Source organism: Lepeophtheirus salmonis, chromosome 5 (assembly GCF_016086655.4).
Source record: "Lepeophtheirus salmonis chromosome 5, UVic_Lsal_1.4, whole genome shotgun sequence".
Lineage (NCBI taxonomy): Eukaryota > Metazoa > Arthropoda > Copepoda > Siphonostomatoida > Caligidae > Lepeophtheirus > Lepeophtheirus salmonis.
This window is the reverse complement of record NC_052135.2, coordinates 29,124,048-29,145,214: the sequence shown is the minus strand read 5'-3', so window position 1 is coordinate 29,145,214 and position 21,167 is coordinate 29,124,048. Positions and strand designations below refer to the sequence as shown.

The 21,167-nt window shown below is 29.7% G+C and overlaps 1 protein-coding gene across 2 annotated transcripts in view; it reads right to left on the bottom strand.

The window, feature by feature from the left end:
* Positions 1-15,406, bottom strand: part of LOC121118821 (Potassium voltage-gated channel protein Shaker) — a 185,623-nt gene extending 170,217 nt beyond the window's left edge. Inside the window, exons 1-2 of one of the 2 annotated variants that reach the window (XM_071888550.1) lie at positions 15,252-15,406; positions 4,823-4,985 (exon numbers count right to left, since the gene is read on the bottom strand). In XM_071888550.1, coding sequence (XP_071744651.1) covers positions 4,823-4,985; positions 15,252-15,325 — 237 coding nt within the window. In that variant the 5' untranslated portion in view covers positions 15,326-15,406. Of the gene's footprint in view, positions 1-4,822; positions 4,986-5,417; positions 5,904-15,251 lie in introns of those variants that run through there. The other variant, XM_071888549.1, reaches the window with a different exon arrangement.
* Between the last annotated feature and the right edge of the window lie 5,761 nt (positions 15,407-21,167).

Below are 21,167 nucleotides of genomic sequence, written 5' to 3'. Positions count from 1 at the left end.
AAACCAGTATATGGGAGGAAATCGTCCATAAACAAAAAAAAAAAAAATTCTGTATGTTGAGAACGAACTATCTATCCATGATTAGACCACATTTGTATTTTGGTCAACTGTCTAGGATAAGGATTAGGAAATATCTATCTAGAAATAATTATTTAAAATAAAGTTTTATCTTGAGCCGAATTTCAACACAAGTAATTATTCAAATACCTGATGAACATAAATTAAAACCTTAAAATTAATATAAAATTCATATATATGTCGAATATTTTATTGACGATTTACCAAGTGAATATAAATTTTTGGAACATAATTATCTTAAAGATGGTAATTATGAAATTTCAGGTAAATTACAAAATATTGGATATTCCTGTTGGAATTTTAAATACCATTTTTTACTTATACATTTTTTTGTAACATATACATCTTAATTTACTTATTAGATTAAGCAATAAATTGGCTATGGATTTTATAGTCTCTCCATCAAAATATATTCTACTGCGGAAATCCTTTGTTTTTCTTTATAAAATAATTCCATACTAATTTAATTTTTGACGCCAAAAATGGACAATAATCACTCAAAAAGATGAAAAAATATTTCTACTATTAAGCACTCAAATACTTTTGGCAAGCATTCAAGTCTGAAATGATGGTTGCCAATCAATGGATGTAAAATGATATATTGAGCAATATACAATTTTTGAATAAAGAGAATAACATTAAGAAAAAAGGATAATATTAGGTTGGAGAAAATTAATTTCCTATTTTTCGCTTTAATTATATGCTTCATGAGAAAAGTTACAATCATTTGATTTAAGCCAAGTATGCCCTGTTCTGTTTGATAACTTATTGCCAACGAAAACCGAACTTCGTAATGTCCTTCTCGTATTGACAAAAAAAACTCGGACATCCTATTTTCACAGCCCTCCATTTTGGCCAAATTTGTACCTCCAAGTGCGTTGGCCATAGACAGTAACAGTCTCTTGGTGCCAGGTCGGAATGGTAGGTTTTTGCATAAGAACTTCCCTTCCAAGCTCCCGGAGTTTATATCGCGACAAATTGATCTGATTAAATTAGTTTCATTAGTATCAAGAGATTCAATTAAAAATAATCAACATCATCTTACTGATCTTTTTTCATTAGGGATGAATATAAAGTATTAATTTTAAGTTTAACTTTTATGGATCTGAATGAAACAGAAATTAACATAATATAAAATCCAATCAAATAATCACGACATTACCTTTATTGTATCACGCAACCTTCCTCTGAAAAGAAACAGAAAAAAGACCCATTTCAGTTGGTAGTTAGTCAATCCTTCTCAACAATGGAAGTATTATTCAAAAATTCCTGGTAATTGTTCAAAGCTTAATAAAATCTAGTTCAACGAATCAACGAGAAGAACACTGATTAGTGTAAAAGAAGCAGAAACATCGACAGTCGAAAACAAAATACAGTCTATACCTTTGTGTTTTTGTATGTGTACTATTATATTTTCAGCTTTTTTATCTGTCTTTTAGATTTTCATCATATTAATAGTTGTATCCATTGATTCCAATTCAATATGGAAAATGTTTACATTGAAGGCATCTCAAACACTTCAAATTTTTGAATTAAAAAGCTGCATAGTTTTTTGGTTCTTTTTAATTTAAACTTATTCAATAATATTTTGTACAAAATTGAGATGATAAATGACAGATGATAGATGATTGACAGCTCCTTCAAAAAATGTACTTTCCATCTTTAACCATCTCAAAAATTGTATAAGAAACTTTTATTCCCTCCATTAGAAAAAATTTCCATGGCACAGTTATAAAATAATTTAAATCCGAAAATGTTACTTTTTAATGTACATAGTAGCCATATTTTGAAGTTGTTTGAAATATAACAATATATGAGGCCCACCAGTACAAAAGCAAACTAGAATGGTTTTTGTCAAAATTGAGTTTGGATTACATTTGTATTCTTTGGCGAATTATAGTCAATTTATAAAAATAAATTATCCTTACTAACCCTTTATAGGAGTTGTAAAATTGTACTTGATGTAACCAAACAAATTTAAAACGGTTCTATAGTAAATTGATATAGGAACCGGTACTGGCTATACATTACATCGTAAAAAATTGTAATGCAATTCCCTAAATTTCTGAGCTGGATATTTTTCATTCATAAAACAATACAATGATAAATTTCCCTTTACGTCATTTTGTTTTTATATTCATAGCAGAAAAAGTATAGAAATATCAGAACTGGTACAAAAATATTTGTATCGCCACAACACTATTAGATAACTATAAAATGAACTGATAATTTTTTATACATAGGTATTCAAATAAATCAACGTAGAGGAAATAATTTAGATATTTTTTTGACGTCTTGACACGTTACATTGTATGCTTATAAACTTATACCTATATGTATTTAGTTCCTTGTTTAAATACTTTGTATAAATGCTTTCCCATATATGTTGTATAGATACATATATGATGGAAACTTGATCGTAATGTTCTATGTTGGGTGTATAGCTGTTAAAAAATCATTTGCTACACATTCTAATAAATAAATGGTTTACTCTCTTTCCCCGACAAGAAATTGCACGTTTTCGAAAGTTTTTTGACTATAACTTAAAGTGTACACTGTACAACATTCTCAGCAGGTTTTATATCCTTTTAATTCTTTATGCTAACTGTTTAACTCAATATAAAACAGTTCTACTTGTCAACTCTCTATGGGAAACGCATTGTTATACCTCCTATTTTTGAATAGATAAGTGTTATATTCATTACACCATGCCTTCAAACAGAATAGCATTAGAACTTGATTTTGATAAAGTATATATTTGGCAATCACATTCCTAAGTTGGTGGAGTTGTTCTTTAGTGATTTTGAAGATGAATAATTTAATTACATTAATAACCTTCTTAATATGCTTGATGAATATGTATTTTTTCTTTAAAAATACATTTTTTGATAGATGCAGTAACTTATAGTAAGGTGTGACTTATAGTACATGGATATATGGATTTTATTTCTGTAAGTATACAGGTTAGGGCAGCAAAACATGGAATGTTAATTAATGCTTATTTTCTCATGAAAAGGTTTAGTGATTATTTTGTGATATTTTGTTTCCGCCGTCCCTTTGACACTAACAAACAATACTAATGGCTTTGTCATTTCATCATCATGAACGAGAAACAAGCAAAAGAGCAGCACATCTCAGATCTCCTAGATTCTAGAGTTGATGTGATGAAGATTACGGATATTGTTAAGTGTTCTAGGAGCTGGGTTTTAACTTAGCCAAGATAAATAAAATGGAAAAGACCTCTCCAGGATGCCAGGAAGTGGAGGCCATAATTTAAAGAGGTATACGAAGTTCTTGTTAAGTTTTGAGAAGAATATTAAGGAAAATCCTACTAAGTCGATGAATCACCTCACCAACGTCTTCTCTGTGGCTCCGAGGACCATCAGGAAAGCTATCAATCACAAATTGGGATTAATTTCTTTTACATGGCCCTTAACTTCTTAAGCTAGAAGGCTTGAGAGGTGGAAGAAAATCCTAACATGGATCAAGGCAATTGTGAAAATTTTCCCGGACACGAAGATTTTTACAGTTGATCAATTCCACAACCGACAGATCTACTGCTGGCTTGTAAAAAAAGAGGTCCAAGGGGTTTACTATACCAAATATCCGGTCCAAACAATGGTACTCCACGTTGTGGCCATTTAATGGAAAGGAAATTTCTCCGTTCTTTTCCAAGGCTGGACAGAAAATCGCCCAGAAGGCCAACTATAAGGTGCTTAGGTACACCATCTTTCCATGGCTGAAGATCAACTACACGGAAGGTAACTACATGTGGAATCATTACAGCAAAGTAAAATTATTGTTTCTCAGAAAAAGTTGTTTTTCAGCTATTTTTCTTTTCTCTGATTATGGTTGAGGTTATCTAGATTTCACTGTAAAACGATATTTTGTAGAAATATTGTAATTTTATCATCTCCCATGCGCGACCATACAATTTATTGCTTAAAACTTTTCAAAGCTCTTTAAAATCAAACCCCAACAACTTTCTGTATCAAAATAAGGAGGTTCTTTGATTTAAAATGTTTATTTTTTGAGGAAGAGAAAATGCCACATAAGTAATTTTTACTTCTACAAACAAAAGACACTTTAACTCACAAAACCTTTTCATTTTTACAAGGATTATTGTTGATATTTGAAGACCATCTATACAAAGTTCTTGGAAATAAATTGTACCAATACGAATACACGTACATGCACGATAGATGTGGTAACACACCTTTAGTACCAAACTATTATTTATCTGTTATTGACCCAAAGACCGAACTATAAATTATACTTGCTCCGATAGTATTAAAAATAACTTATATAACCGATTTTAAAAAACCTTCTTGAGAATTGAAATCAAATATCAGGATCCAAAATTCATTACTAGTATGTACATATATTGCATATACTTTCTTGCCTTATTAAGGGAAGTATACATACAAGTATATAATTTATACATTGACAAATGAAGCACACAATAAGAAGTCAAGGTCACACAAAATTGTAGTTTTTATTATTTTTAAATGTTCAAAAATACGTATTAAAAAAAATCAAGAAACACGAAATCCAAACGAATTAATTAATTTGACTCGATGTACAGTGGGTCGGAGTGTGAAGAATGAGTGTGAGTTTGAGGGAATGATGGGGGTAATAATTGGAAAAGGATCGAAAAGAAGTACATGAAAATGTTTTGGCTACATTTTTTTTTTTTTTTTCAATCATCTTTCCTCTGATCTTCTTCTATGAACTCCCATATTACCTTTTTCATTCTTTCTATGCGTTCTCGACGAGCTCTTTGCTTTTTGTAGATCTGTAACTTTTTGATTCTTTTCAGTCGTTTTTTCTTTTCCGATTTATCTCTTTGATATCGAAGGAGTCGGGAAGTGTTTAAAAACTCGATGTCTTGCTCGTATTTGATCTCTCTGAAATGGAAAGTAAGAAAATGCTTAGCATATTTTGGAAATGCGATTTTAATTTATTATAGGAAGGGCATTTATATTGTAGGTACTATTTTATCTATGTAGTTTGCTAATTCATTGAACTATGTACATCAGGATACAGTACCTTACATATGTATTTATGTATCTTCTTTTAGGGCACATGTTATAAGCAGACAAATGTGCATCACATATTCTACCTATAACTACAATGCTCTAACATACATATAAGTAGTAAATTTACTAAATCCATAATATACTGTCATGTTCAAAGGAGGCGCAAAATTTGTTTTTCGAATTTTATCTTTTTTTTGTTTTTTGTGACCTTAACATATTGTTAGCTAGCCTCTACAAAGGACATCGAATTACATGTAAAGTTATGTATTATTATATAGGAGTATTTCTTGTTGATCATACTTTCCGTCCCCACTTAGAGCTGATAAGGACGTTGATATTTTACTCCGAGGGATTCCTCCTCCCCCACTCAAAGATATAGAGCCTCTCTCGGTTGAGGACGTCACTGAAAAAATACCCGGACTTGCTGAAGAGGACGTCACAGATCGAGGTGCACCACTACGGTCTGGATAGTTTAAAGAATCACTATAAACGGCGCTATGCATTCTTCCAGCGCAAGTAGAAGAAAGAATCACTTAAACCACTTTCCGAGAAAGACGGATTGAACAAACACTGTTGACAAAGATCACACTGGGGTAAGATAATCACATTTTCATTACTTTTTTAACGAATTCACAGAGGGGCTTACATATTATACCTTTGTATTACTACACTGAATACATATTAAAAAAAGATAACTATATATGCACACACTGGAGTAATCAAACTACTTTAGAAACGCGACTAAATTTACTAGAATAACTGTTTTTTGTTTCTTTTTTATTGTATAATCTACACGTATGAATAATAATTAAATCTCTTTCTCTCTTTTCGTTCTGTATTAGTACACCTTTCCAGACAAAAAAGCGCTCTTAAAACAAAATCAAAAGACCCACAAAGCTTTCCACTATTTCACTACCTATGTATTGCATATATTATTATCTACTACTCACTACTACCTCCCATGAGGGATGAGTAATTGCAGTAAGTATCATTATCCATAGGAAATAGCAAGTTATTTCCATATCCTCTGTTTGTAAAAAGAAAATTCCCTTTTCATCGATCACCCTCCTATATTTATCACTAATAAATACATAAAAAATAATGAAAATAAAAAAAACCTTTATAAGGGAACAGTGAGATTTGACCACAAAAATTAAAGAATACTTTAATAGGTACAATCTTTTTTAACCTTATATTGGCCGCCTTTTTTATCCAATTCATAAAGACGATATACGATATATATATATTTATACAACTCAAAATTTGGCATTGATGTTTAACGGAAAGTTTTTTTTTATTTCTATATCTGACTGTCCCTCTAACTTTCTATCTTTAAATTTTGAGCAGGTAAATATATTATGTATATCTCTTTCAAAATTTATCTGTATCAAAATGAGAAGAAGAAAAAATACGTTACAATAATTTATATCTCATTAAGAAGGTATATTCTACTTATTAATGACATCTATTTTGTTTGTTTGTTGAAATTAAGTAGACACACAAATAAATGCATTGTAGTACACACAGTGAACACTGTACATATGTACACATTAGGGTGGCCTCTAAAACACAATATTTACTTTTACTTATCCTAAACTTTCTAATAAAACATTGTTGATTTTCATTAATATTAAATTTTGGACTCCCTTCTTAATGTTTTGCCTTATATTGAAAAATTACCCGAAAAAATGGATAAATAAATATTGTACAAATACAAATACCGTTACTGGTTTAGTAGTTCTTGTAGTTTAAATACGCAATCTTTTTTTAATTTTATGAAATAGATTATTTAGCAATACATGTTACTTTATCTTCAAAAAGAACAATTATTTGGTGCAGTCAACTGTTCTCAGCAGCGATATAGTTTAATTTTATTCTGTATTTTATATCAAAAACGTAGGCAAATTTTGACAAAATTACAATATCAGTGAAATAGTTTAATAACCACCTCTGAATCTCGCTCAAATGCTACAATTTTCGACAAAAGAATATATTTTTTAACAATCAGAATCGATTGAGAGGTTGGGTGGAAGAATGAAATGTTTTTATATTATGATTATTTTTAGTACAGAATAAGAGCCACCCTAATGTATGTGAAATGTATACCTAAGTACATACATATGTACATAAAATGACAATCAGAGGAGTAAGGTTAAATAAATGAAAGTCATACTATTAAAATTACTTCCCTAATTTAGCAGCTATAACTCAAGTTGGAAGAAAATATGCAAATTTGAATAATCTCATAATATATATATTTTCTACCACTGCTGAAAAAATAAGAGACTATATCATTCATACTTTGATCTATTGTACATAACTTCATGGAGATATAATTGATTAGTTTTAAATATATAAAAATTAGAAAACTGATTCTATGTTAAAAAGGCATTTGACAGTTGCAATATTCAATTACTATGAGATGGTTTGACTCAGACAACCCACAAATTAGATGCAAGCAAACAACTGGGTCTCTGAAAAAAGATCCTTAAATTACGAGATCTCGTTAATAAAAAATAAATAGTGGGAAATAAAAGTATTTTTTTTATAATCTGAGAAAATATAGTAAATTATCAATTGTCATTTTCTCAGTTTTTATTATTATCACTAGTTGTGCCCGGGTTGGTTTTTAAAGCCTGCAGGTCCTACTTTGTTAATTATGTAATCTGATTCTACTTGCATTTAAAAAAATATAATAGTAAATGATTAAGTTAGTTTTGATAAAGCTAGGGTTTGTAAAATTGTGTAATATATAACTCGACCCAATTGAATTAAATTGATATTTCCTGGGAATTTCTCATAGGTGTAAAACTGGATCTTGGGACTGAAAGCCTAGTACTAGCTTATGAATAAAGTTCCATTATCGTTTAAATCTATTTTGAGGCTATAATTATCGATAAAAAAATTATGATATTGGAAGCTTTTTGTAGTTGCTACCTTAATAGGGTTTTTTTTAATTTCCTGAAGTTGTTATCATTATTTTTTAATTCCTGAAGAAAGTACATCTATGTAAAAAGTAATCTTTATTGCATTAAAGACGAAAAGTAACACTGAGGATTTGTTGCAGAGATATAATTCCAAGTCTTTGTTAGACTTGGATTAGAATTGAGGATCGACGACATCGTGTAATTCATGCATATATTATTGGTGGATATAGAATAAACACGTGTTTATTTCTTTCATGTCATAGCTCCTCGCCGATAATTAAATGACAGCTATTCTTTTTTTTCCCAAGCATTCTAGAATTTGCCAGGGTGACCATGTTATTTTTCGGCTTCTTTTTTGTTAGCATACCGGCAATTATGGTTATAACAGTAAACGAATTACATTTGAATTCGACCCGTTAAATATTGCAACTTTCCCCATAGCTATGTGACGATTAAAATTAATATTTAAATAGTATTTTGTATTATCGTTAGCTCCCCCTCTGAGATAAATTATAATCATTAGTATTAATTAATCTTTCAATTTTATAATATTAGATTAGAATAAATAGCTTTGATATAATTGCTCTCTATAAATAGCATACTATTCTAAAGTTTCAGCCTTTCTTGTTTAATATTTACAATACATAATAATAGAAAAAAAATTGTCTGTGGAGGGTTCATTTTTGAGTGTACGCTTGATATCTCAAAACTACTTGACCTAACAAATAACAATATAGAAAAGAGCTAGTGTGATACCTAGGGCGTTATATTCAAAATAAATATTTAAATTAATTTGTAAAAAAAATAATAATAATTTCAAAAATACAGAATAATTTTGGATGTCAAGAGTTAAAATATCATATAAAAAAGTAAATATATAAATCCAAATCAAAATAAGTAAAAAAAGAGTTTTGGTTTATAAATCATAATATAAAACCTTTTATTGGTTTTTCTTACATAGAGTATGGAAAAGAAAATTTATTTTATTACAGCCTTGTGTTATGAACAAATCTTCGAAATCAGAGGGTATATATTACGTTATATCCAATGACGTAATTAAATGAAACTTTTCATAGATTAATCAGTTTTTAATACAATATATATATATATGTATTCACTGCTTTCGAGGCATATATTATATGTCAATTAAAACAACTTGACAATATCTAATATTCTAATTGTATGTACTATCTTTAAGTTCCATTTAAAGAACATTTTATTTCCAGCACTTTTTATTATTCTTATGGAATGTAAATGTAATATTTTTTGTTATAGAGATAATTAATTTTCTATAAAATAATTTGTATATTTTCTAATGATTATTCAAGGTTCGTTGAATATAATTAATTTGTCAGCTTATAGGTCATTTTTATTCTTTTATCAATGTATAATTGAAAAATGAGTTGTTGTTTTATTTATGTCGAACAAAACCTCATCAAAAGTGACGAACTTGGTACTCTGAATTCGTTTAAAGTAAAGAATATTTAATATAAACTTGTCTCAAAAATGAAATTCTAATACTTTAATTATTACTAGAGTAGGTTAGCCCGGCGTTGCCCAGGACATTCAGAAATTAAAATTAAGTAGGAACTCTTCTGTATAATATAAAACAAAAAATAAGTACTGTAAAATTTGAAGAATAATTCTTATACTGGTTTTATGAGTATGAATATACTAATATATAGGCACTTTTGTCTCACACGATGAGGAACTAGTTGCTATATTTTGGGTCAGACGTCGAAATCACAGTCTTTCAGCTGCTTCCCTGAGCAATAAAGTAACCTCAAAATACCCCAAAATACACACCGGCTCTCAGGTTGAAGTGAAGTACTGAGCCAAAATAAGGTTTAAATTCCATCACCACTGCGGTTCTAAGCACAAAGGAAACTTATTAATATACCCAATCCCACGGGTTGTGCAGACGAATTGCTCGGCCCGAGTCAAGTGACATTTCTCCGTTGCCACTTCCTTGAGTATCATGGTAACCTGATTATATTCCAAAATACACGCCAGCTCTCAAGTTGTACAGGTAAAGTACTTGGCCAAATTAAACTCTGCACCCACTGTGTTTTTAGGCACCAAGAATTATATGCTATATTACGCCCCAGCCCACGGGTTGTGCAAGTGAACTACTGTTAAAATAGCAAGCTAAATGTCTCCCCGCTCTTCCCGATCATCAAGGAACAGTTTTTATATCCCAAAATACGCCCCAGCTCTCAGGCTGTGTAGGTGAAGTACTGGGTCTCTATGCTATTTAAACTTCACAACAGCTACATAACGAAATACCAAGGATCCCTTCTAATAATAGAATAATAATTCTAGAATACACCATTGTTTAAAGGGTGTTGGCTTCTGGTCCCTTAAGCAGGTTAAATTATTCCACCGCCGTTTCCTTAGTATCATAGAACTCGTCTAATATCCAAATACAACCCAACCCTCAGGTTGTATAGGTAAAGTGCTAAAAATTCTATTTAAAGATTGATCTTGTTGTAAAGAAATTTATTGCATTAAAACTAGTCAACCTGCATACAGATACTTCAAATAGAAAAATATGGTCTAGATGGGTAAACTGATATAAAAAACAACAGCATTTTGATACCATAAGGAATTATATTTGTATTAAATACATTCTACATACATATAGTCTATTAAGAAATCTCCTAGGATTATTATTTTTATAATAATTCAGTCAGGTTATCATTGATTTTCCAGTAATTGATATGATTTACATCGTTTCTTATTTTACTATCAGTTAATATAATTTTATAAAATTTCAAAAACCACCTAGTGAGGAGAAATAGGAGGTATTGTAACGCTCAGTACAAATGGAGTAGTTATAACACGGTTTGCAATTTTACTCGCACTGTTTATTCTGTTTGTTTTTTTAATTTCATGTCATTATGCTACACATCAAACATGTTTGTTTTTTAGTCAAAGTGGGGGACTGATTTTTTTTTTTTTTTTTTTTTTTAATAGTGAGTTTCTTTTATCTCTAATACTTGTATTGATTTATAGTATGCATACATATTATTATTTCTTAATCCACTATAAGACATTGAAAAAATAAATTACAATATTTTTAAAGGAAAAAATAAATTTATATTTAAAATTTAACTCAAATTCGATATTTTTTAACTTTTGCAACCATCCTTGGTTATAATTACAGTTGTAACATTGGATGAGTTGCATTCAAATCTAGTTTGTGGAAAAAGTATTGCCAGATATTATCCTTATTGATCTTAAATAATATTAAACATATGGCATTATGTTGTCTTATAGATTGGCGAGTTCAAATCAAACTATATCAAAGTCATTGAACCCAAAGTAAAACCTTATTATATCTTTATGTATCTCAATGTATCCTTGATGTAAGATAAACAAAGGAAATGGAGTGTAGGATTATAATGGAATTAAAAAGCAAATACTGGTCATCTTATCTTACAAAAATAAAAAATGAAATATAATGGTTCTTGATAGATGATACCTAAGATTTCTCATTCCTAACCCTTGAAACTAATATACTAACTCCACAATGCATAACTACAATATAAAGAAATGGCAACTTTGACACGCTAATAGCCTTAAATGAATATAGCCGTGAACCAATTGTCTTACTAATAAAAGGTGTGTAAATATAAGGTTACTACATATACCACGCTTGTACACATAATACGTGTATAAAACAATTTATTTTTAAGAACTTTGCATACCTCAACAATAATCCCTATCAAAATGAAGAGGTTTTGTGATTAATAATAAAAAAAGGTTTGTATGAGTGAAAAGGCCATGATAAATTAAATTTTAGAAATTACAAAATTATTAATGTGGTAAAGTATCTCCTCCAAACAAGAAAAAAAAAAATACGAAATTTCTATAAATTTGACGTTTAAAAATTATAATATACACATTTGCTGGAAGTAAATTGCATTTACATGTATAATATATGTGGTAGCTCACCTTTATTCAATTCATAAAGAAAAAAATTGAGAAGATTGTAAGCATTTGGATAGATAAAATTTATATAAAAACATCTGTTTAAATAAATTTCATCATAAAATATAATGAAAAATATTCATGTCTCCTATTCAATGCAAGTTAAAAAGATATTAGTAGGGGAAAAAAAAATGTCACTTAACTGACAATCTATTTTAAAATAGTGTAGATTTGTGGCTTTCTGTAAGAAAAAAATTGGCTATTTATTTGATAAATAAATTCATTAATAAATTAATTATAACGTCTGTCTCATAAATCAAAAAATCTTTAGCCATTGTTTTACAAAAATGATCAACTTATATATAATTTAAGTATTGTTGTGTTGATTTAAATTTCTATTTTTTCGATTTACAGAAAATAAATCAAAAAATTTGATTTTTTTTAAACATTTCTAAGAGTTTTTGATTGGCTAGAAATGGATTTACCCTAACATTTAACCCTAAAAACGGTTATTATTGAAAAAGGCATTCTTTCATTTAAATTAAGATTGTTTCTAAAATGATTTGAATGAAATAATTTCGAACTGAAGAGTCCCAAAAACTATAAATACAAAAAGTATTCATTAATTAGATGTAAATGTATACAAAATAACACTCATTAGGTTTGTTTAATTTTTACCACTTTTTTAATTGGACTTAATATTAGGACTTTTCAATCATATCAAATTATATTCAAAGTTAATATTTAGTATGAATATTTTTTACTACATACAAGAATAATTGCTATTGGATATTAATCTAAGAAAGTATCAATATAACTATATCGTCTACTCTAAATTCTATACTACAAATTCAAGATACCCTTTAAATGTATTTACAGAGTTGCTTTTTCCAATGATCCGTTGATTTTTAATAAGAAATATCCCAATTGGGTTTAAAAATGAAGCTTCTGCTGCGATCATCACAAAGATTTGTGGTTTCAGTGGAAACAAAGTGAATTTAATCTTTTCCCCCTCAAATGGGCGAAAGAAGCTATATGGAAGCTGAAAGAGTAAGAAATGATGTCATGATGCAACTCAAACCTCGGATTCCGTAAGCTGGAAAAATCAGTCAGAAGGTGTATTTGGAGTTTTTGAAGGCTAGTATACTAAAATGGCTCTGTTAAACCCTCTAAAACAAAGATTTTTGGACTTTCAAAGCAGGCAGTCTATTCTATTAGAAGCATGTATAAATTAATTTCAAAACTTTTTGCGAATAGTTGAGAAGAAGAACAACGAAGTTACCAGAACCATCAAGGATAATCTCTTTACCCATTTTAAGTCATCTTGGGACAAACTCAAGAATAATCTATAATCTTCGAAATTTATTTATAAAATTGGTCAATCAGATCATTTAGATTTGAATGATTAAAATTTACTATAGTACCGTTTAAAAACGCCATCCTGTATATATCTCAATGAAATGTCATCCCTTTAGTCTTTTCCTCACAAAAACAAGAATTTAACTTATATAGTAATCATATAAACTATTATGAGATATGCTATGGATAAAGTCAACTATCAAATAGGAAAATTATTGTGGTTAAGATTGTTCTACATTGAAATGGTTAAAGATATCAAAACAACAATATAATTAATAGAGAAATAGTTTGTAAACTTCTTCAAAATTAGCTGATTAACACTCCAACTTTTAACTATTCTTTTTTGTTTTTTTCAGAAATGTCTTGCGTATATTGTAGTAAGCAACTAATTACCCTTATAAATACATTAACGCGGTTCCTTCTTCAACTTTTTCAAATTTCGATTATGCCTTTTGCAGAATTGCTGTGATAAGGCTTGAAAATTAACTATGTTATATTTAATTGTCCTTCTAGGTCATCTTTAAATGGCACATCTCGATCAAATTATGAAAAAGACAAAAACCCTTTACTAAGTAAGCATAGATAATAAGAAATCATTTTTAGATTCAATATAAAAATATTTTATTTTAAATTTTTTTTAACCTTCAGAAAGTGTTTTAAAGTTTTTTTTTCTAAAATTGTCCTATGGAAAAAAAACGAAAAAAAAGTTTTTGGAAAATTTGATAGTCCCTGTATAGTGCACATCATTTTTTACATTTTCAGGAAGGAAAGATCAAAATTTTCTCATGCTATTCTATATTTTTGTTCCAAAGAGTAGTTTTAGAAGAAAATTAATAATATTTTCAATAGATTAGAAAAATTTATGTCATAATTAATAAATGCAAAATAATGATGAATACAGTATTTTAATCTTTATTGACGAAATGGAGAACTTTCCTGTCATTTCAAACTTTGAACAAGATGTGCTATCTAAAGATGATGTTATAATCATAGTACAATTTTGCATAGGTTATTTTCTTACAGTATTATTTCTTAACTATTCTGAACTACTCGTCATCGAATTTCAAATAGTTGAAAAACAAACCTCCCTAATATACATAGGTATAAGTTAATTTAATTAAATTATAATTGTTTATTTTTTTTTTAAAAGGTATAAGGAGATTTTTTAGTTATTTGTTCATTGAATCCAGAGATTTCGGCTTTTAAAATTAGTAAAACTGAATGTATTTTCTAAGAAAAACTACTCCACTACCTCATTTTATTGGCATAATTTTTTATATTTTTGAATTAATTTGCTGTAATTAACCAATCAACGAATTTTGAGTACTATTTAAAATATAATCTCCGAATTATTAATATATGAGTGTAAGTGTAGTTTAATTTAATAGGTTTTTTTATGGGGGGAATATTTTCGATATTGTTCACTTTAAACAAGCATATTTGTGACATCTAAACATAAAAGCAAGCTAAAAGGATTTTAAACCCTTTGGAGGCGCCACAAATTACACTTAATGTAACCAAAATTGATTGTCACATTAAAAGAATGAGAAATTGATAGATTTGATATGAAAGGCCATATTAGGGACAATATAAGTATAATAAACCAATTAAGTTAAGGTTCTAAACTATAGTTAAAATGTATAAATCCTGCAAAAGCCAATAATTTACTCAAATATATCTATGAAATGATTGCTTGTATTTATGTGCTTATATATGAAGTAAAAAAGTAAATTTAGATTTTCTCTTATTCTTGATTTTTGTTCAAGATTGTCTATATATTGACCCACCACATCTCTGGATTTAAAAACAACAAATGTTCCTAAATTTATAGAACTATTATACATAAGTATGAACTGCACAACTATGAGATATTTACTCCTAAATAATTACTTAACGGTTATATAAATTGACTTACGTCCAACACTTTCGTTTTTGGCCTCCTTCTAAGACTGTCCCAGAAGATCCACTTCCTAAAGCTATAGAGTTCATAACTTATCAATATGTATAAAGTTACGACTTGGTATAAGGATTCACTTAGCTTTCACACATTTTAAAACTAATAGACGTAAAAATCACTATTTTAAAAAATAAAAAAATCAAATAAGTATGTTGTTTACAACAAACAAGTTTATCTGGATCGATTTTTGTTTTTATCTTAGCCTGGATGAAATTTTTGAATGCCCAATAGAGAAGAAGAGATAAGAAAGTTATTTACATGCATATGATGCAGGTAAAAAAACAAGTCATTTTGATAGTTTCGGGGTGAAATATTCCGTACAAAAGACAAAGATGTCTTGAATGAAAGTATGTACGGCATACATATTATTCCTTTTGTAAACAAGTTTCTATTTTCAAGGTGGAAGACAGACACGAGGTTATCATTTTGAGTTGATCTAAGTAAAGTACCCCCTACCCAAACATTTCAGGCCACCTCTACCGGGCCAAACCTTTATTATTAACCCATTTTAAAAAACCAGAGTATTGAAGTCCATGGCAGGTTCCTCCGTAAATTAGGAAACAAGTTTAATAAATATAAATTGAAACCCAAAAAAAGATGTTTTAATCTATGTATCCGCCCTCAAAATTGATGGTGAGCTCCAAGGGGGAAGCTGCTGCAGACACTCTGGATGTACTCGGCTCTCATGGAGGCCCTAACCTTGTTGACAGAGGTCTTCAGGGGGCAGGGGCTGTTTTGGTGTTTTATGCAGGCATTGAACTCCTCATGCGCCTGGATAGAATAGTCTATGGGGTTAAGATCTGGGCTCTACGTCGATCAGAAGTCCTTTGCCCAGAAGTGCATGTTAACTTGGAGCCACTCTTGGGATTTCTTTGAAGTGTGGGAAGGTGCTCCATCTTGTTGGAACGCCCTTGGAGAATTGCCAACAATAGATTTGATCCATAGCGAACTTTAGCATTCAGAATTTTGACGTAATCATCAGCTTTTATCCTAAAGAGAACCACAAAAGATTCATGGCCTTCCCGTTGGATGCAACCAGGCCTAATATCATCACTGAAGTATGGTGTTTGGTGCTCCTCTGCTACATCCGCAAATGTCATTACTCGATCATTCTGCCTGTTGAAGACAGGGTCAACAGTAGTCTTCTCATTAGAAAGGATCAAAATGAATCTACAGGTTCCCTATTTACTCTTGCCTTTTTTAGTTCCCTGGACACTCCTGATGGTGACTAGTTCATCTTCCTGGGCATGTCAGCAATTGAGGAATTTGGTTTCTTCTTAAAGGCCGACTTCAGGCGTTTTACAGACACAGAGGGTTTCCTGCCTGCACCTGGAGAGTGTATGAGGTCCTATCTGACCTTCAACTGTATGAAGACATTGTAAGTCGTCTTCCTCACGGTTCGAGTCTGCTACTAATTGGCCTACTGGGACAATCCCACGCGGAAGACTGCTCAATGACAATCTTCTTCTCGTACTTTGTGCCCATGGTGGCAACTAGGACAATGTTTTTCTTAACAATTTACAGCTAACTGTGTGTTCTACAAACTTGCTATTCGGAACATTGTAAAAAAAGTTACTCTTAACCTCTCAAAATTCGTATAAAAAAGATGGGTAAATAATTATGGTTGGCGCGGTAGGTACTTATCTGTCTCAAATCTAGACATTTTTAACCAGTAAATATACGTTCCTAAAACTTTTTTCCGAAGGCCATATCGCCAAATGACAATTTGCCGGGCAAAAAGTGGTCATAAAAATGATATTCCATATGGGATTGCATATTTTAAGTCGTATGAATGATTTTGAGTATAGCATTTCTTGGTTATCCTTCAATAAAATACCAATGGAATTAAGAAATTCTTGAATTGAGTGTTGTTGTCAATAATTTATTTGTTAGTAACTTATAACTCATACAAAATTGAAAAAATTATATTAGTTTAATTACAAATATTAGCAAGTTCAACTATTGGGAGGACATTATACATTTTTTGTATGTTGTATAGGTAGATTAATAAGTCTTCTTTTTTAGAATAATATTTTTTAAATTTATTAAATGCATTAATAATCATTATGTAAACACAAGAAATTGGTATGTGGTTTGAATGTAGTTCGAAGCCTTACTGTTGTAGTACTTGAAATCCAAGAAATAATTCCTCGGCAGCCTTAGTCATTTTCCAATTACTAGTCTCTCCCCTTTTAATAGCAGTGCACGTCTCCTGATATTGTATATCAGTAAGGCCAGAACCATAGAAATCATTGTCCCGCCAATGTTTTCGACTACTAAGATAATCAAAATTGTGAAAATGTGAAACTATGACGTCTCCCTTATATAATTTGTCCCTATGCAACAGGATCCTTATCAAAATTAAAGGTTTCAGGAGTAAATAAGAAAATGGCAAATAACTCTTTTTTTTCTCATACCTGCCCAAAAGGTTACTTACGAAGGAATAAGATCCAATCTACATGCTACAGTCATGGGTTTAAATAATGAGCATTTAAAAATAAAATATTATTCTCCAAAAGAGTGCTCATTAGTTTACCTATTTGACACATATAGTAAATGAACATTTTCGTTCATTTTTAGTTGCAATATCTCAATTATTTTCTCAATCACTGAGATTTGAATTTGAATAAAATGATATGAACTGAGAGCAGAAGAATCAATAATTCTAAAGGCATAAGATATAGCAAAAACAATGAAACCTAACTACACTATTACAAAAAAAAAAAAAAAAAAAAAAAAAAAAAAAAAAAGAAGTATTTATTCAAATATCACGAAGAAAAGTTGATTAAAATATATTTTAGATAAAAACTAGCTTGTGTTGTTTATGAGTATTGTTCTTAGTCGAATCTAGATTGATATTCCTTTTTTAAAAAATCAACAACTATCCTAATAAATCCTTAATTTACCTTAAGTACTATTTTTCTTAAAAAATGTTCTTAGGTTTGCGATAAAATTACCAATATCTTGACATTTTTATCAACATTAAATAGTAGTAATAAAATGATTTGCATACATTTTATTCTATAATAACTGTAAAGGTCATAATACATCAAGTTAAAAGCGTTATTATTCGATATGAACTAAGTATTCTTTGTCCATCCATAAAATTTATTAAAAAAATTACCAACATTAATATTACCAGCTTAATAAATTAAAAGAGCAAATCAAGTACTATAAACCTTTACAATTAACTCTTTTAATAGGTATTCCAACTCAGAAAATTATTGCTTAGTTTGTCTCAAACATATTTAATTGTGACATTGATAATGTACAGTTATAGAACAATTTATAAGAATCGAGAAAAAAAAGACACCAAGAGAAAAAGCAAAGACTTTTATAAGTGGAATTTTAAATTAATTTTCTTTTATTTTGGTCTTAAACCAATACCATCAAATATTATTTTCGATAACAAGATCGATCTTTTGCACCACATCACTTATAAGTAAGTATCAAAACTGTTACAGTCACACCTGTACTATGTGGTCAAGCAAGATAAACTGGAAAATGGACAACTTAGTGCAGGTGACCAGTTAAACCGATTTTTTTTTTTAACAATTCAAAGGATGAAAATAGTGGTTACAATTTACGTTTGGTTAGTAATGGGATAACATTCATCCTCACATATTAAGGGAGAGAAAGATAAAAATGTAGGGAATATAAGTTGTTGATATTCACGACCATGAGGTCATCAAAAAATTTTATTCGTACTGACTACTAGTATGAGCCTGCCCGTTCCCACGGATGCATGGGGCGGGGACACATTTGGACTCAAAATGGTGGGGGTCAAAAAAAAAATTCAAAATTCAAATAAATAATGTTGTTCATAGATTATGTTTGACTATTTGAATCGAAGGTTAAAGTACCTAATTTATTTCAGTATAATAACTTGAAAACCTAAGAACGAAAAAAAAAATTGGGTAGCCTTCTGGGTTTGACAAAAAAAAAGGTTATGTTTGTTAGAATTACCCCTAAACATGTATTGTGTGCGGCAACACTCCCATAGTTACGCATGCTTTGAAGACAACCCAACAAATTGCATTAATACCAAGTAATCAGTAGCAGTAAACAATCAACAGATAGCTACGTAACAATCCTCTCAGTATGTAGCTAAACCAGATTAATGATTTATAATTTTTTTATTACAAAAAAAAGTTTATTATAATAACCTTTGTAAATTAAAGCCTGTTCAACCTTATGTCAATAAACTAAGATAATCCTAACTTTCCTAAAGTAAATATCGCTTAATACATGCACCAACTACATAACAACTTTAAAATTACTTTACTCCCAAATAAATTAGTATCCTGCGTAATATCCAATGCTTCAATAGAATGCTCATAAGTGTTCATTTGAATTGTAGTAATCCAAGACGAATTAACTGGTTAGTGCAATCTCCCCTTCATGTTACTACCTGAAAAATTAATGAATAGATTGAGTTATCATGAGTGTTCATCCAAGACGAATTAACTGGCTAATACAATCTTCCCTTCACTTCTTATTTTTAATAGGATCTAGAGCTAGAAGAAAACAAAAACGGAGGAGAAAGATGGATATGTTTATTTTTATATATATAAGATATGTATGTATTATTGTTGAGGCTCAGTTTAAGAGCAAATAAATTTTGGTTCGGTCTTAACTTTTTTTTAATATTTTCTAGATCGATTTAAACCGATATTTCGGTCCAGACTGTGATGTCTGACCATCGATCGAAATTAAATCATTTTCAAATCGTGGACCAATTTTTTAAATCTCAATATAGAGACCTTCTTTTGTCACATTGACGCATTGAAGGGCTGATATGACCAATCTAGACCTTTTTTTTTTTTTTTTTTGGGAAGGGGGAGGAGACCGAACTTTTCTTTGAGATCAGTCCAGAAAAAACTTCTGTAAAGGACTGAATGAGTGCAACTTACTAAAAGTCATAGTGGTCTAGAATTTTCAGACCGAACCCCAGCATGAGTTAATTCATTTCAGACATTGTTTTACAAAATTCAATTGGTTAGTTTAAATTCTAACTATTTAATTTATAAATTTTACAGACATCCGCTTGATGTAGCGTATTACACTAATATAACATATTGGATAACTCTCTATTAATAGCAATTTTTTTAACTTTACAACTAATTATATATATTAAAGAACTCCAAAAACAATATATTTATTAATCAAACAAGAAAAAAAAATCGGTAGAAATAAAATTATTGAATATTGAATAATTGAGTGAATGAGTATTTACTTACAAAACCGACTACATAATCAAATCAAAAACATTATGAAATAAGTTTTTCTTTTTTATGCCTTAATTATAATAAGATTTTTTTTTAATTTGATCTCATTTTGAAGTACTTCCGAAACGCTGGAGATTTGACCAAATGGAGGGTAACGGTTTTTCATGGCACAGAAAAAAAAAATTAGGAGGTCATTACCAACCCCTAAACACATCACATGATCCATGATAAAATTTTGAATTTGCGCTTAAAGAAATAGCGATCACTGAGCTATATAGTCATGTAATGGCAGAATTGGGGACTTGGACTTGAAACTCAACTTGGATTTGAGGTCATATCTTAAAGACTCAAGACTTGACTTGCACTCGAAAACTAAGAATAACAACTCCACTTGGACTCGATAGTCATTTCAATTTTTTCACTGGATATAAGGTACTCTTTAAAGGTATCTTTTATTTTCTGATTACTTGAACTGGACCCTATAAAAATATTCATGATTTCAAACTGGACTGAATGAAAATAATTAAATACTTAGACTTGACTTTTAGGTAAAGACCCGAGACTCAGATTGGACTTAAAGTGCATATAATGGTAATGGTATGATGAACAAAATAATATGAACACTTTTTTTTTTAAATGTACAGGA